The sequence below is a fragment of the Molothrus ater genome, chromosome 5 (genome assembly GCF_012460135.2).
Source record: "Molothrus ater isolate BHLD 08-10-18 breed brown headed cowbird chromosome 5, BPBGC_Mater_1.1, whole genome shotgun sequence".
NCBI lineage: Eukaryota > Metazoa > Chordata > Aves > Passeriformes > Icteridae > Molothrus > Molothrus ater.
The window spans coordinates 66,622,757-66,639,140 of record NC_050482.2 but is presented as its reverse complement, the minus strand read 5'-3'; the positions used below and the strand labels follow the sequence as shown (position 1 = coordinate 66,639,140).

The 16,384-nt window shown below is 48.4% G+C and overlaps 1 protein-coding gene across 2 annotated transcripts in view; it reads left to right on the top strand.

Annotated features, from left to right (window-relative positions):
* Positions 1-11,853, top strand: part of LOC118698379 (sodium- and chloride-dependent GABA transporter 2) — a 32,474-nt gene extending 20,621 nt beyond the window's left edge. For both annotated transcript variants that reach the window (XM_036401618.2, XM_036401617.2), the window contains 8 exons: positions 3,244-3,347; positions 6,036-6,160; positions 6,704-6,816; positions 6,964-7,101; positions 8,180-8,282; positions 8,893-8,993; positions 10,030-10,200; positions 11,350-11,853. In XM_036401618.2, coding sequence (XP_036257511.1) covers positions 3,244-3,347; positions 6,036-6,160; positions 6,704-6,816; positions 6,964-7,101; positions 8,180-8,282; positions 8,893-8,993; positions 10,030-10,200; positions 11,350-11,469 — 975 coding nt within the window. In that variant the 3' untranslated portion in view covers positions 11,470-11,853. The remainder of the gene's footprint in view (positions 1-3,243; positions 3,348-6,035; positions 6,161-6,703; positions 6,817-6,963; positions 7,102-8,179; positions 8,283-8,892; positions 8,994-10,029; positions 10,201-11,349) is intronic.
* Positions 11,854-16,384: the final 4,531 nt, after the last annotated feature.

Sequence of the window (16,384 nt, the reverse complement as noted above, 5' to 3'; positions counted from 1 at the left end):
ACCAGTGGGTCAGGAGCACGCATGGCATCAGTCCTGTGGCAGTCCTTTGCCCCCTCAAGAAATCTGGGGGAAGCAGTCAGGAATTGCAAGGAAACTGGGAAGGTTGTAGATGACTCTTTGGCCCAAGAGCTGCAGTAACATTTTAATGCCTGAAATAATGTGCAGGCAGCCTGAGCTGGTGTTCACAGTCATGCTAAGTAGGATCATCAGCTCTGCAAGTCAAGCTTAGCTTTATTTACAGTTTCAGTGACAGGCTGCCTTGCTTCAAACAGGAGCATATGCTAAGGCAGGTCCTGTATTCCCTAAAGATATCCCTTTGGGGCTGGACTTCCACACAGCCAAGTGTGCACCCCACAGGTGTGAGACTGGGCAGAGCAGGCAGGGAAGTGGGGAGCCCACAGACCCCATGCTGGTCTCTGCTACACAAGTCAGGGTTATCATTGGATTTTAGAAATGAGCCATGCCATAAACCACAGAGCTAATGAAGCTTGGCCTCTTGATATTTGGCTTCCACCATGGCTGGTGAAGCACCAGTTCTTTTCCTGCCTGAGGGGTATTTCTCCTTTGCTCGTGTGATTTATGTGATATTTAACACTGGTTGACTCTTCTTCCCTGTAGCTTTCTGCTCAGTGGGGACCCTGAGTTCTTGTCTTTTTCCCATTCCCTAACTGTTGTGCAATTCATAGGTAATTGATATCCTTAAGGTTTCTGACAACTGTTAAATCTGGTAGAAAAGCATCAACTGAGTCTAATGTTATGACAGGCGTGGGGTAGGCAGTTTAATGGCAAAAGTCTTGTTATCTTGACAAATTGAGCTATAAGAGCTACAAACCCCATGAGAGGGTGTGTTTTGAGCTCAAATTTGATGGAAAACAAGAGCTCTCTCAATGAACAGCAAAATAAAAAGCAAACCTAACAAAGCATTTGATTCCAGTCTGTGCAAAGATGTTTAAATTATTGATGCAAAGGTGTCTGCTGGTCCAGCTCACCTTGGTGCCTTGCTGTGCCTAAAATGTAGCTGCAAAATGAAAGCTGTGCCCGTGCTGCCCAAGAGCACACTGATGCTTTAGGAATCAATTTTAAAAGGGCTTTGATCTATTTCTAATGTTTTTGAACTGAAAAAAATTTAATACCTTGCTCTCTAAACCCATCTTCCCATTCATCTCTAAAAAGAGTAAGATACACTGAGGTCAATTACTTTTTTGACTTCCCAGTGCCTCAAATTAGTTGTTCCAGTCCTATCTCATCACCTGTCCCTTCCCATTTTACAAATCAGAGATTGGATCTCCCTCCCTTTTTGAGCTGAAACCCAGAGTCCGGGGTTTCCATGGGGTTGGAAGATTGTGGGGTTGAATGTTAGGCAAGTGGCTTGCAGAACAGTCAGGGAGAGCAGTTTCACCAAACCTAGCCCTAGCAGCACTTCGCCTTCTTTCCCTGCTGGGGTTTGCGGCAGTGGGCGGGGAGAGGATTTATTCTGTGCCTTGAGCGAAATCCAGAATTTCTTCTGGGAAAATGGGAGTTAATGGGATTGTAACATGCCTTCATAAGGCTCATCAGCCCAGTAAGGAGAAGTAAATATAAAACAAAACCTGTCACCACATGGTTGTATTTTGGCCAGTACAAAAGGGGAAAGGCAGAACCATGCATTGGTAAGGGAGGCCTGAGCAATGGGGGTGGTTGGGCAGGTGCTGCCAGCCAACCATTGCCTCAGGAAATGAGGTCTTGGTTGACAGATGCAGGTGTGATTTGAAGGCATCAAAACCTCTGGAAAGCGCTGTGGTGCTTTCCACTGGCTCCTGTTCCTCTCAGAGGAGCTCTGGGGCAAGGCTGCTGTTTGAGGACTTACTGGCACTGCCACTGTGGGAGAGGAGAGTGTAGTCAAATGGAGACTTTTCTCATAAAGTTGTCCCAGCAATATTTTATTTCTGCTTTTCTTTTGTCTTGAAAATGGGGCTATGTTTCAGCATTGTTGAATGATTGTCTTATCTCTGTTTTATAAAACCCCTAGGAAAAAAAAGATCTTAGAGAACAGAGGTTTATTTAATAATCTTTGTCATTGCTTCATTCCCCACCATTGGTTCCTGCTTTTGCTGTAGTCTGCAGTAGGCAGTGACAGTGCCTGAATTGGTGACTGCACACAGCTAGGCTTTCAGATGAAATTTGGCATTGACAAATGTCAGCCTCAGAGCCCTGGGATGTGTTAGTGACAGTGAGAGCAAAGGGCCTCATGGGAATAACAGTGTTTTTGTATGTTCTTTTAGGAGCTGCCTTTTGCAGCAATCAGCTCTGTTTATTTCTAGTATTCCTCCCCAGTTGAATTTCATTTAAAGTTTGGAGTATTTATATTAGGTCTTGGAGGGAAGGGCCACCACCACAAGCTGTATGTTCCTGTGCTGGCCAGTTGGAGACTAGGCTTGCCCAAATCAAGTGCCCTTCCTCTAGTGGCAGAGGGCTCCTTCAGCTCTCATGGAAAGTGTTCATCTGGTCGTCTCTTGCTAGAAGGCTCTTGAGTGTCACAGAGTGCTATTGTAAATGCAGGTCTACCAACAAAGGAAGTAATGATGAGGAGGACTCCATGTTCTCAGAAGGCTAATTTATTATTTGATTATACTATATTATATTAAAGAATACTATACTATACTAAAGAATACAAAAAAAGATACTTACTGAATGCTAAAAAGATAATGATGAAAACTTGTGACTCTTTCCAGAGTCCTGCCACAGCTTGGCCTCAACTGGCCAATGAGTCAAAACAACTCACACCAGAATCCAATGAAACAATCTCCAAACACAATCTACATGAGCACAACACAGGAGAAGCAAATGAAATAAGAATTTTTTTTTCTTTTCTCTGAGGCTTCTCTCGCTGCCTTTCAGCTTCCCAGGAGAAAAACCCTGGGCTAAGGAATCATGTTCAGGGAATGTGAATACCACAGGGTGCTGCAGATTTGTCAAAGAAAGAAGGGTAGTGATGAAGAGCTATATATAATTTAGGTGGATGAGGGTCCTGATGTATCCCTTCCCTTTGGCATGCCTAGCCCCCCTGGGTGCATCACTGAGCACTGTAATTCCTGGCATTGTGCAACTTGCCTCTAGAAAAGTCATGTTTCAATGCAGAGTCCTGCTGGCCTTCTGATCCCTGGCCTTTCTGGTGCTTACAGCAGCCTTGGGGCCCTTCCCATCCCATTGTGCAGTGTCTGTGCTGGCCTTGTCTTCTCACCTGTGTTTGCATCTCCCTTGCAGGTCTGGATGGATGCAGGCACTCAAATCTTCTTTTCGTATGCAATTTGTCTGGGATGCCTGACAGCTCTGGGCAGCTATAACAAATACCATAACAACTGCTACAGGTAACTGCTGCCTCGAGCCTTCCCCTCCCTGAACACGAGGGATCTGCTGGCCTTTGCAAGTGTCATGATTTTTGTTTCTACTCAAGGCATAGGAAAACTCTTTCCAGGTGTTTTCTCCCCAAGTCCAGTTCTCTGTGCTTTATACCCAAGGGAATTGCCTGTCTGTCCCTTCTTCCACACTCTGCAAAGTTAGATCTTCTTCACTAGCTTTGTGACCCCAGCCCACACTATAGCCTCCATTATTACATGGGTGGAACAGGCAGCTACAGGGAAAGCAGAACTGTGAAATCTAATGGCTCTCAACTGGAGTGCTTTCCCCTTGTGATTTATCCTTCAGTGGTTCATTTGGACCCAGTGACTCTGTCAGTGCTCTGGGTTCCTGTGTGCTATCTCATATGGTTACATAGGAGCCTGCAGAAGTCACTTCTGTTTATTGCATGCTGGACTGCAGGAGCAGAAATAGACCAGGTTGCCAGATAGAATCAGGCTGCTGAGTTGAAGTGGTCCAGTGAAAACAAACCCATTTTGCTGGAGGTGTATCCATCCCCAGGGTTAAAAGGCTTGTGGGAGAAGAGGCCACCTCTCTTCCCACACTTCCTCTGCTGATTGGGTTGCTCCTGGCACTGACTTCTCCCTCCGTCTTTTAAATTCAAAACTGTGGTTGTTGTCATCAAAGGTCCAGGGACACCACTGGCTACATGATCCTTGCTTGGCATCTTTCTTCACTTTAGGGGTTAATTTCTGCTTCAGGGCTGCTTTTCCAACAACAGGGCTAGGATGCTTGTTTCTTTTCATGTCCCTTCTCCCACATTCAGTTTTGAGAGAAAAAGCTGTAAGAAAAGAAGAGATAATGGATCTGTTTCTGGCCTTCAACATGTCCTTGGACATTAGCCCTTTGCATCCCCAGTCTAATATGTAACATGGAGATGATGACAGGGGCTGCTCAGCAGAAGGGTTGTAAAGACCTTCTGTAACTGCAGCTGGGAGTTGCTGTAGAAAGGGGAGAGACCTCTGTCTGCACGTGGTCCTGTGCTTTTACCCTGTGTGCTGTTTGACTCTTCTAGGAACACTGGTCTTAGTTTTGGTGTCAAAACCTCGACGAGCCTCTCCCAGGCAGGGACCCAGTTTTAATAAGTCAATCCTGTGCTCTACAGGCTTGTTTGGATAAGAAGACAGAACCAGGATTTAGCAAGGGAGAGGGACATCAGCATGGTGCCCCACTTTGTTATGCCAGGCCAGGTACTTTGTTATTTCCAGGTCATCTATTCTGGGTGACCTGGAGAAGGATGTGGGCAGTAGAAACCTTTGTTCATATGGCAGTGGTCCAAGATGGCATCAAAGAGTGTTGACCATTTCTTGTCTCCTGTCACAGCAAGGGAATTCTTCAGGTCTTCCTGGTTCCCTTTCAGGTGTAAATCTGCAGAGATCTCTTTGATCTGGCCATCCCCTCATTTTACTCTCTACCATGACACCCCTTCCCACCTTCCAGATAATGGGAGAACACCTTTCAGCCCATTCCTTTCCAAGGAGGGTTTGACCTGTCATGGATACATCCAGGGGAAAGAGGGAGAAACACCAGGAAGGACGAGGAACTATTTGAAACATGTGAGAATTTGTATCAATTACTGAGAATATAATTTGAGTGGAGATCAGGCACTTTATAGCAACTGGAGAAATGAGGTTTGGGTTTGGGCTTCCCATTGTGTAGCTGGGATTGGTGGAGTGTGACCTTCCTTTCCAGCTGGGAGATTCATTGAGCCTTAGAAACCAAATGCAAAGGCAGAGCAATGGTGCTGGGTGCAGTGCAGTCCTTGACAGTGCAAGGAGCTGTGCTTTGGAAGGAATGATTTGAATTTGTATGATGCAGGGGCTCTGACCTAGTTAACATGCAAGCAGAGGAGCATGAAGCCCCAAAAATGCTATACAATATACAAAAATGCTATATTCTGATACAGAAAAATCACGCTGGATTTGCAGAGTAACATTTAATAAAGTCAGAGCAGGCCATGAAATGCCAGAAGGGGTGCATTCAGTTTGGTTCAGAATATCTCAGAATGATGCTGCAAATGTTATTGTTGTCCCCAGGGCTGCAGTCACAAGAGAACTAGGGAGACTCAAACATAAAAAAGAATTGGGTAGATAAGAGATGTTCAGTTTAAAGTGTTGATGGATGAGAATGAGATGAAACAGAGACAAAAGGGAATAGGTCAGAGAAAATAAATTGGACGGCTGTGATTATCTTTTTCTCATAATGCAAAGACCAGGAGATAACTAGTAGTGTGAGAACCCAGAAGATTGTAACTGGTCTGAGAAATCTATTAAAGAAAAAAAAAAAGTTCCCTTCTCAGACAAAAATGAACTGTTACATGCTGCTACAGGAGGGACCAGAGGAGAGAGAGGGGAAAAACAGAAAAAACCCCTGGCATTTAGATGTGTGGGAAGACTGCCTCACAAGCAAGGGGGTTAGGTGAGCAATGCATCTTTATGCTGTCCTTGGACAAGGTTTCCCTTGGGGGAGTCCTGCTGTGTTGTCCAGCCTGGAGCATCTTTCTGCAGCTCCTGGTGCTGAGTCAAGCTGAGGTGTGTTGGAAGAGACACAGTGGCCGGGGCAGAAAAGCAGGTGCTGTCCTGGGGGGCTGCCATGAGCTGTGGGTCATAGCTGGCTGATGCTTTTCCCCCTTCTCCCAGGGACTGTGTGGCCCTGTGCTTCCTCAACAGTGGCACCAGCTTTGTGGCTGGCTTTGCCATCTTCTCCATCCTGGGCTTCATGGCAGAGGAGCAGGGTGTGCCCATTGCCAACGTGGCTGAGTCAGGTGAGTGAAGACCCTGGTGGGATGGGGCATTGGGGGTGCTGCCACGTGAGCCCCCAGCCACTGGGGGAAGCCTGCAGCTGCAGATTCCCATCCCTTGCTCTGTGCCTCCAAAAAGCAGGGAGAAATGAGTGCAAGTAAGTGCACAGTCATGAAGTATGGAGATGCAGTAGGTTTGAGCCTAATAAAAGTTGCCTCTAAGGGTGAGGGCTGGGATTAGGCAGCTGCTGTCTCTTGTGGGAAGGGTGCTGAGGTGACTGCATGGCATATCCCCAGGCTTGTGCTGTGCTCCCTGGGCTCAGAGGCTTCCCCTGGCTCCCAGCCCTTGCCACAGTGAAGCAGCCAGAGGTTGCTGTGTCCCCTTACCTCCCTTCCTGCTTCTCCTTCCCTGCTCCAGGAGCCTGAGTTTCATGCACAGCACGGATATTACTGGAGTGAGAGGCTGCATGGCCCCAAGCTGTGCCTTGGCTGGGTGGCTGCCTCGGGCAGGTCTGAACCAGCTGTGCTGCTGCTGTGGCATTGCTCTGAAAGCCCTTCTCCCTGCAGGGCCTGGCCTAGCATTCATCGCCTACCCTCGGGCTGTGGTCATGCTGCCCTTCTCCCCACTCTGGGCGTGCTTCTTCTTCCTGATGGTTGTCTTGCTGGGACTGGACAGCCAGGTAAAGCTGCAGGAGCAGAGTGACTCCCTACCAGACAAAAGCCACTGTCTCTTCAGGACAGGCTTCAGCTTGGCTGAGGGGGGAGCCAGTGGGGCTGGGAAGCTGGTCAGGATGGGCTGACAGAGGTGGGATCTCTGCTTTTTGCAGTTTGTCTGCGTGGAGAGTCTGGTGACAGCTCTTGTGGACATGTACCCCACCATCTTCCGCAAGAAGAACCGCCGGGAGACCCTCATCCTGGTGGTCTCCATCCTCTCATATCTGGTTGGCTTGGTGATGCTCACAGAGGTATTTTGGGCTCAGACCACCTGCATGGTACTTGTCAGGACAGAGTGGGACCTGGTGGGTGGTGAGGTCTTACACTGGGGCTGAGAGCTTGCTGCTGAGTCCCATCCTGCTGCCCTTTGCCTGCAGGAGGCTGGGGCATGCCTGCCCTTCTCATGCTGTTCGTGTTTTCCCTTCCAGCCCTTTCTCCTTGTGCCAGTCACAGTCCTGATACTTGCCCTGCCAAGACTGATAGCTGGAGCTCTGGACAGCCTATGTTTTGGTTATAAATTTATCTTGACACAGACCAAACCTTTACAGCTGTAGCCTGTTGCATGGGAAGGGGAGTGCCCTTGTCCTTCTCTTTCTTCCTGAATGGAGCTACAGGAACACTTGCTATAAGGAAACTTGTCAGGCCTCAGGGCACCCCTTATCTATTATACTGATACCCTCTGTATTCCCCTTGTAATTGTCTGGGAGCTAAACTGTTCTTGTTTAAAACTTTGAACTCTGCCTAGCAATACGAGTGTGTGGATTGATGCTGCCAGAATGCTCTTGGCACTTGCTGTTTTCATTTGGGCATAACTTTTGGAAAAGCTGTCTCTGATGTTGTATATGCAACATTGTGCCTGGGTTTACCCATAGGCTTGTTTTGGAGGCAGCCTTGCAGACCTGGGCAGTGAAACAGCCAGGCTGTGTGCAGTTATTTCCTTCTGCGAATTGGGAATTTAAAGTCAATCAGATGGATTGTGTATCTTAAAGGGGGGTTTCCTTTCTCACTTCCAGCTACAAGAGTTGCCTAGGTTTTGTCTTCTCCTAAAACATCCCCACAATCTCTGGCAGTCAGTTGCCATCTGCTGTGCTGCCCTGCATGGAAATGAAGGGTTGCAGAGACTCCTGAGAGCAGCAGCGTGGCTGCATGTCTCTGTTGGGCCTTGGGCACAAGGGATGTGTCTTTTCTGTAGGCTAAAACTCTTCCCCAGAGAGTGAGATGCCTCCAGCTCTGAGGAAGATATTGAGTTTGTTTTCTGCTCTGGTTCTAGCTTTTTGCCTGATTCTTCTCCCCTCTCTCTCACCTTGCTGCCCACTTGGGCCTTCCCAGGGTGGGATGTATGTCTTCCAGCTCTTTGATTACTATGCTGCCAGTGGCATGTGCCTGCTCTTTGTGGCCATCTTTGAGACTCTCTGCATCGCCTGGGTCTATGGTGAGTATGGACTGGGGGCGGTCCACAGCTCTGGCCTCTCACAGTCTTGTCTGATTCATTCTCAAAGTTTTGGTTGGTAGCTTAACTTGGTAGTTGCTTTGTAGTGCAGGGCAGAAGCACCAAACCTTTGCTTTGGTGCCCCTGGACTCAACTGGCAGGGACTTCCTCACAGGAACACCCTGGTGGATATCCCCTGCATGCTCCTATGTGTTCCTGCTTTTGAGATGCTCCTTCCTTGGGGAATTGGAGCTATCTGAAAAATCTTTTCTCAATGTGTGGTCAGAGGGCTTGAGACTCAAACATTTTGAGAGCCCTGTCTCACAGTCCTGACAGTCACCAGATATGGGTAAAACCTGTGCTGAGGTCCTAGCCTTGGAGAGGCTGAGGGGCTGGCCCTGCTGACCTATTGAGCTGTTCTGGGAGGATAGGAAGTTAGTCCAGGACAAAGACTGAAGCTGGCCACTCTCCTGAGGAACTCCCTGACCTGACTGTTGGCTATGCTGAGACTATTGCACCTAAAGAATGGTGAAGCAGGACCCTGGACGTGCAGACCCTGCTGCCCTCCTTCCCTGGTGGCAGTGAGGGATCCCATCCTTGCTCTCTTCTGCAGGTGCTGAGCGTTTCTATGATAACATTGAAGATATGATCGGCTACCGGCCGTGGCCCGTCATCAAATACTGCTGGCTTTTCATCACCCCTGCTGTTTGCATGGTGAGGACACACAGGAGGAAGAGCTGTGGGGGAGGAAGATGGGCAGAGCTGGGTGCCTCTGAGATACAGACACCTACATATATACAGAGGGATGTGCATATATATAGGGGATTATGTGGCCTGGACTATGAGGGCCATTTGTTGCTTATAGCTTTGGGGGCCAGGCGTGGGGCTCAAACAATGGGGAGAGGCTCAGCTGTGACAGAGGTGTTTGCTGGTGGGACAAGCTCCTTGATGTCATGACCAGTGTAGCCCTTTTGGGTTTTTGTTGTTGAAATGGCTCCTGAGGTATTAGGAAGTCTGTTTTCCCAGCTCTGTGACTGAAGAAGTTGAGATTTGTCAGTTCTGTTTTTTAAGGTTGTTTTTTTCTCTTATCTATTACATTTTTTCTCTGACCTGCTGAGATCTGTCTGGCAGGTTGGTTTATGGCACACTGACTGCCCTTGGGGTGGTGTTAGCTTTTTATACTAGGAACTACGTGTACATTATTTACAATAATTTTCCAATACCTGTAATTTATGTTAGACAGTCTGTCCACATTCTGAACCAATCAAACAGTGTCACCATCTCAGCAGAAGATGGAGGACAAGAAGAAGGACAGGACATGCCCAGATTCCTCCATCTTGCTTCTTGAACCCCCATTCTAAATCCCCAAAATTCTATTTTTTCACCTTGTGACATATTAACTATGATTCTACTCAAACTCTTGTGGCTTGTAAATCTTCACACAAAGTTTGTAATTTTTTCTGTGGGCTAAAATCAAAGGCACAGGTGTTTTTGACTCTGTTCCAAGGGCTCTGAGCCCCTTGCCATGGTCTTGAGACCTCCAGGGCAGCCAGAGGAATATCCTGGGTTCTGACATTGCCCATGGGGCAATGCAAACCCTGTTTAAGGGATGTCTCTTCTGTTGCTGCCCCGAGGGGCTCTTTTTTACCATGAGTCTCTCTGCAGATGTGTACTTACCAGGAAAACCTCTCTTTTCTCATGGTGTTGATTTTCCTTCTCTTGTTTTTCTTGATCTCTCTCACCTTGCCAGGCAACCTTCCTGTTTTCTTTGATCAAATACACCCCGTTGACATACAACAAGAAGTATGTGTACCCGTGGTGGGGAGACACTCTGGGATGGCTGCTGGCCCTCTCCTCCATGGTTTGCATCCCTCTCTGGGTCATCTACAAACTCTCCACCATCAAAGGCTCACTCAGAGAGGTGAGGTTGGTGCTCTGGGATCAGGGCATGGGGCTGTGCTTCTGTGTTGAACTCCAGCCCTGCAGCAGAATCATTTGTGTGTTGCAGGTTGATTAGGAAGGAGCCCAGAATAAATCCATTAAATTAGTTAATTGCTATAACAGACCTGTTTTTTAAAGTTCTGCCATGCTGGAGGGCTGCTCCAAGCTGGCTGTTGCCTCTTGGTAGCCTTTTTAAATTTCTTCTGTCTCTTTGCAAGTACCACCAGGAAAAAGGTCATTAGATGGAGAGGATAAAGATGGTCTCCATGCTGCCCTTAATTGAGGCTTGAGGACTTGCTCTGAGAAAGCTGACCATAATGCTCAGGGGATCTGGAGCTGAGTTCACCAGTCTGTGCTGAGGCCACAGAGTTGGAATGGCAGCAGTCACTGCGAATTTGGAGTTGCTATCAGTCTTAGAGCTCTGGGTCTGTCCTGCTTCCAGAGTGATGAATTGCTGGTTGCCCTGTAATACAGTGGAGAAGCAGGGAGCTGGAAAACCAGGCCTTGCTCCAGATGAGCATCCTATCCCTGCCACAGCTCATGATTTCAGGGTGAGGTTTCACAAACAGTCCTGAACCCCCAGGATCCCTCTCATTTCCTGCCTCCTACAAGTGTTCCAGAATGGCTTGTGACAGCAATGGGCCCCTGACCCCTGTGTCCAGCACACACAGGGAGGAGTGGGAACAGCTGCAGAGGCAAGGCAAGACTGCACAGCATGATGTGGTATGAGAGTAACCCCTTATGAACTTGTCCCAGTTAAAGCAAATTCTGCGTGCACAGGCTCTGTGCTGATGGAGGACATGACTTGGAGATACTTTCCTGTCACCAACCTTCCTTCAGACTGTTTTCTAGCCCTGGCCTGGAGCAAATGGAGGACAGAGCTTTTCTCCATTACCCCTGTGTTAGATACCTCATGTGCTCAGTGCTTGCCTTGGGACAGGTGATTGGAAGATGAGTTTATCCCCTCAGTTTTTGAAGTACTGACTGTCCTTACTTTGGACATCTCTGGCATTTAGTGAGCAGATCTGCAGCTGGGCCTGGCTGGCTGAATGAAACTCAGGACTGGTAGGGCAGGGCCCAGGTCACTTTTTGTCCTTGCAGCTGTTTAGTGCCTGTCTTTGCCTTCCAGAGGTTCCGCCAACTCACCTGCCCACTTGAGGACTTGCCTTCCAGGCCAGGCACAGAGCAGCCCCTTCCCTCTACCAGAGCTGGCCTCCTGATGCTGACAGAGCTCGAATCTCATTGCTAGGACCAGTGTGTCTCTTCCTCCCTCCCCCCAGGATGGTTTCTATACAGCCTTTGCCACATGTTGGATAACGCAAGGATTCTTCATTCACCAAGAAGAGAGGGATTTCTGGGCTGAGCTCCCTTCTCTGGAAGATTTGAAGGGCTGATGAAGAGGCTGCCATGAAGATGGTCTGTGTGGAGTTAGCAATGCACCTTAATTCTCTCCCTGGAGAGAGCTCTGAAGGGGCACATCAAGCACCAGTGTTCCTGAGCATCCCCAGGCTTCTGGTGGGCAGAAAGGAAGGACTGACCCTGGAGTAAAGTGTCAGAGTCAGAGCTGTGGCTCCAGTGTGGACTTTGGGAGCTTCTCCATTCATTCCATTAAATCTATGTTTTTTCCTGACTAGATCTGCTTTGTCTCTATTTTGTCCCACTGGCATTCCTTGCCAACAGCATGTTAAGGTGAGATGTGTGTCAGCCGAGCTGTGCCTGGCACCCAGGTCTGGATCTCGGTTGCACTGATGCAGTGATATGGGAAGGTGGCCAGAGGAGAGGAAGCTTGGTTAGGGTAGGAAGGAAAACAGGGAACAGGGGTTCAGAGGCTTCTCTGAGTGGCAGGCCTGGGGTGAAGAGTGCAATGCCACCTTCTGCTGGAGCTGCTGCCAGGTCTCAGACAGCAGTGTCATCTGTCTGATGAGTCACCAGGCTGTTCCTGGGGTCTGAGAGCAGCATGTGGATTTGTGTTTTCTTCTTGCAAGTGAGGGATCATAGGAAGCTCTCCCTCCCCTCTGCAGATGTATGTGTTTTTCAGTGCTGACTACCTTCCCAGGTGCTCTGGAGCCAGTAATTTTGGTTTTCCTGTGAATGGAAGAAGGGCTGTGTGTTGGAAACAGAATCTGCATGTTATGTCAACAAACAGGGTCCCTAGTTTCCAGGCTGTTTGGGTAAAAGAAATAAAACTCAGCGCTTGTGTTTTCAGTGCTGTAGCCCCAGCATCCGACGAGGGCAGCCAGAGGACACGTAACCCTGGGAAGCTGGATGGCTCCCAGGGAACCCTGAGGGAGCTGGAGCCTGGACAGAGCTGAGCCAGCAGCCGGAGGCGCTCGCTCGGCTTCCTGAAGCACACAAAGACACTGGTGGGCCAAGGCTTCTGCTGCCGCGGGCAGAGGAAGACGCGAATTAAAGCAAATTAAAGGGAATTAGCGCAATCCGCTCCATTAGCCACAAGGTGGCCCCAGGCCCTCAGCCTTCGCTCGGGACGGGGCCCCGCGGGCGGGCGGAGGCGGCGGAACCCGGCTGAGGGACGCTGGGCCCGGGGGTCACGGTGACCCCGCCATGCTCCTCGCCCTTCCTTCCCGCTTCCCTGTGGAGATTTGCTCTGAGGACATCTGCCTCCCTCAGGGAACCGTGATCTCAGAACCGCGCTCCCAGCTGTGGCACGAACGGGTTTACTCCTCTAGGCAATGTCAAGTTCCCGAGTTTGGTTTGCCTGGACTTCGTTTAGTGTTCTTGGAGCCTGGAAACCTGAGCTACATAGACACAGGTCTATGTGGAAAGGAGACACGGACTTCTGCTGCTGGAGGCTGTGAAACTGCGATGGGGGCCAGGTTCTGAGGGGATTCGCTCTGAGGCGGTGCAGGTTTAACCTGCAGGCGGGAGCACCCACAGAGCTGAGCCCTCCGGGGCTGCACTGCCTCTCCTCCAGCGTGGCTGGAAACCTCATGTCGCTGCCAGCCTGTCTTCCCTTTTCCCAGCCTATTTTCCACACAGACTGTGAGGTGGATGGGTTCCTTTTACTACCATGGGTTGCCCCCTTTGGTTGGTCTGCACCTCTCACATCAAAATCTCAAGTTTCTACATGCCTCCCTCTCTGCCTCTGGAAACCACTGGGAAGTTGGAGGTTGCCACTATTTTCATGGGCACTACCACTGCTACAACTGTACTTCGTGGTGATGCATGAACTAAAGGTAGTAAAGAGCTGAGAAATCCAGGGGAAGCCCCTTTTGGAAGAGACCCACAAAGTGTGAGGGAAGATGGAGCCAACCAGCTGCCCTGCCACTTGGAAACGGAATTGGCTGGTAAAAATTACTTCTAGAAATGAGAGGATTGAGTTCAATACAGAAGTTCTAGCAACAGATATTTTTATTCATGTAATGTTAACGTTAAACAGAATTATACTTTCATTTTCCAGTAATATCTCTAAGAGGTTTGTCCCACTGGCAAGATATTTCAACCATAATAGAAAACAGTAATTGTTTGCAGCTATCTCTAAAATCTAGCTGATGTAAAAGTCTGCTTGGCTGCATGTAGGGAAAGTGTGAATTTGCTGAAAGGCTTGTGACTCGCTTTGTTTCAAAATAGACTGGTGTCCAGTGAATTGGGCATGTGGTTTATTGATCTGGTTATATATGACCCAGGAAATCTCCCAAGCCTGTGCTCTCACATGACCCAGTTGCTGTAAAGCTGTGGATGAGCTAGGTAGGTCAGATAAGCTAGAGAACCAAAGGTTTTGCTGAATACTCTTAAATAAGTTTCTTATTTCTGACATGACTTTAGGCAAAGTATTAGACTTGATGACACCTGGCTTGAAATATGAATCAAGTATATTCTATCTTGCTCATTGAAAAGGTTGATGGACTAAATTTGAAATTAATTATTGAAATTTCCAGACATGACATTTTTTACACAGCACTTTTAAACCCCCACGTTTTAAAGGAATTTTTTGTGAAATTCAGAATATGGCAATTTCAGCATACGGTGTTTGTTTATGATTTGGGATATGGTGAAAGGGATTTTCATTGCCTCCAAGATCAGCCTTGCAGTCTGTGGAATTTGCACCATACTTTTGCCAGCTGGGGAGATGCTGATCTCCCTTTAGACAAGAGGTGTGTGGTCATTGGGTATTTCCCACTTTCAGAATCCAAAACCTACCAATTAGCCTGAGAATTCAACCCATTACTAGATACTGGGCATGACATTAAAGAGCCTTTTTTTTTCACGGATTGTTTTGTGGTGGTGGTGATCATGGTTTTTCAGTTTGTTTGATTGGTTTTGATTTGTTGCTTTTTGTTCAGTTTTGTTGGTTTTGTTGCTTTTTTGGTGTTTTGGTTGGGGCTTTTTTGTGTTTTGAGTTTTGTTTTGGGTTTTTTTTTTTCATTTGGTTTGGTTTTGTTTTTCGGTGTTTATTTTTTCTTTTTTTCAAATAAGAAATAAACCTAAAGAAGTCCCTGAGGTTCTGCCCCACGTCATTGGTGCTTAGAAAGGATGTCCATCCACCCATCCATAAAAACCAGGCTCTGCTTTTCCCTTTTTGTGTCAGTGGTGCCTGGGGAGAAAACTCAGCCTTCTTTGTCCATGGATGGAGATGCTCACATAGGGCAGGGAGGGACTTTGGATGTCAGGGTCAGACCCATGGATGAGGATGCACCTACTGTCATGGAGAGCATCCCAAATCCTGGGATGTTTGAACACATGCTTGAGAGCTCTTTTCCTTTTGCCTTTAATGGTAACTACAGGGCAGTTGTAGAGTGATGCATTGTGAGTTGTATTGCACATTATGGTGACAAGAAAAGTGGATGTGTTGGATGCCATGGTGCATAAATGGAGAGAATGGAGTAAGATGAACATGTTCACTCGTGGAATACATAATCCTGTGAAGCAGAAATTCCCAAATAATCTGTTAGGTGGCTCCTACAGGCAGGTGCAAATGAGCATACCCCAGAGAGCAGGGTGTTTGGCTGAGCCCTTGTGTGCTAATGTGGTTAGCATCCTGCAGGAGGGGGATCTGCATGGTGCAGATAAGGGAAGCATGCATGGGGGAGCACACTGGAGAAGCTCTTGCTTCCAAGAAATTGCCAGTGGTTTTGTTACCCCTGTCTCCATCTGACCTGCTCAGAGTTGCAACACCTTGGGCAGCAGCAACAGGAGCCTCTCTGAGTCTCCATCTGACCTTGTCCTTTGTGTCCTTGTGCCCTGTGCATTGGAGGTGTTTGCTGTCACACGTCCTGCAACACCAGGCTCAGCTACCCTGGGGGAGCAGCAGGGAAAGCAGGAGCAAACAGGCACCTACCCCTGTGTCCTCTGCTTGCCTTTGCTCTGGGATCCTCTTGGTCTCTGATCAAGAGCCAGCATTGCTGGGCAGCTCAGAGATGCTGTTAGACTATAGATCCCCAGCACTGCCAGCCCTCCCTCCTGACCACCTTTATTGCTGACTCTGACCCTAAGCCATTTGCCCTTGCCTCATCCTCTGCCATACCAGGGATGCTGTGAAACGGGGGATGTCTCACCCTGCCTGTACTTTCACAGATAAAGGCTCCTGGCAGCCTCCTCCTCCTTTGTAGGAGCCTGGCACAGGAGTGGTGCTATGGCTGCTGGAGCCTGTCAGGGTTCTGTGGAGCCTCATTAGCTCTTGTTGCTTTGGTTATGTTCACTTGTGATTAGTTACAGTGAAACTGTGGTCAGGAGTCACAGGCTTACTCAAGTGGAAATTAGCCATAAACATGAAAAATAAATTATACCAATGCCTAGGGGAAAATCCCCTGGAAACATAGTGTTCAGTCAGCAAGGCGTGTTCTCAGATGAAGAAGCAGCAGAACTGTGCCCATGGGGCAATCAGCAATTCACCTATTTTGTTAGCAAAGCTGTTAAAAGATGGGATTAGTGTGGACAAATGAGGGCAGTGGTGGTTTCTCCTGCAGGTGACTCAGTGATGGAGGCAGCCAGGGCTGCAGGCTCTACTGTGTCCAACAACTGTCCCAGCAACAGCCTCTGCGGCCTCTAATGTTTGTAAAGCACAGTTTGGATTCACCCATAGGGTGTCATGCTGACAGACCTCTCCCAAAATCTAGGCTAGGGGGAGATTTGACTCATTTTGGCTGGAAGCCTTGTGTTTTACAGGCTCAGGGGCCCAGGACTCAGTGCTGCCAGGGAACGTGAGC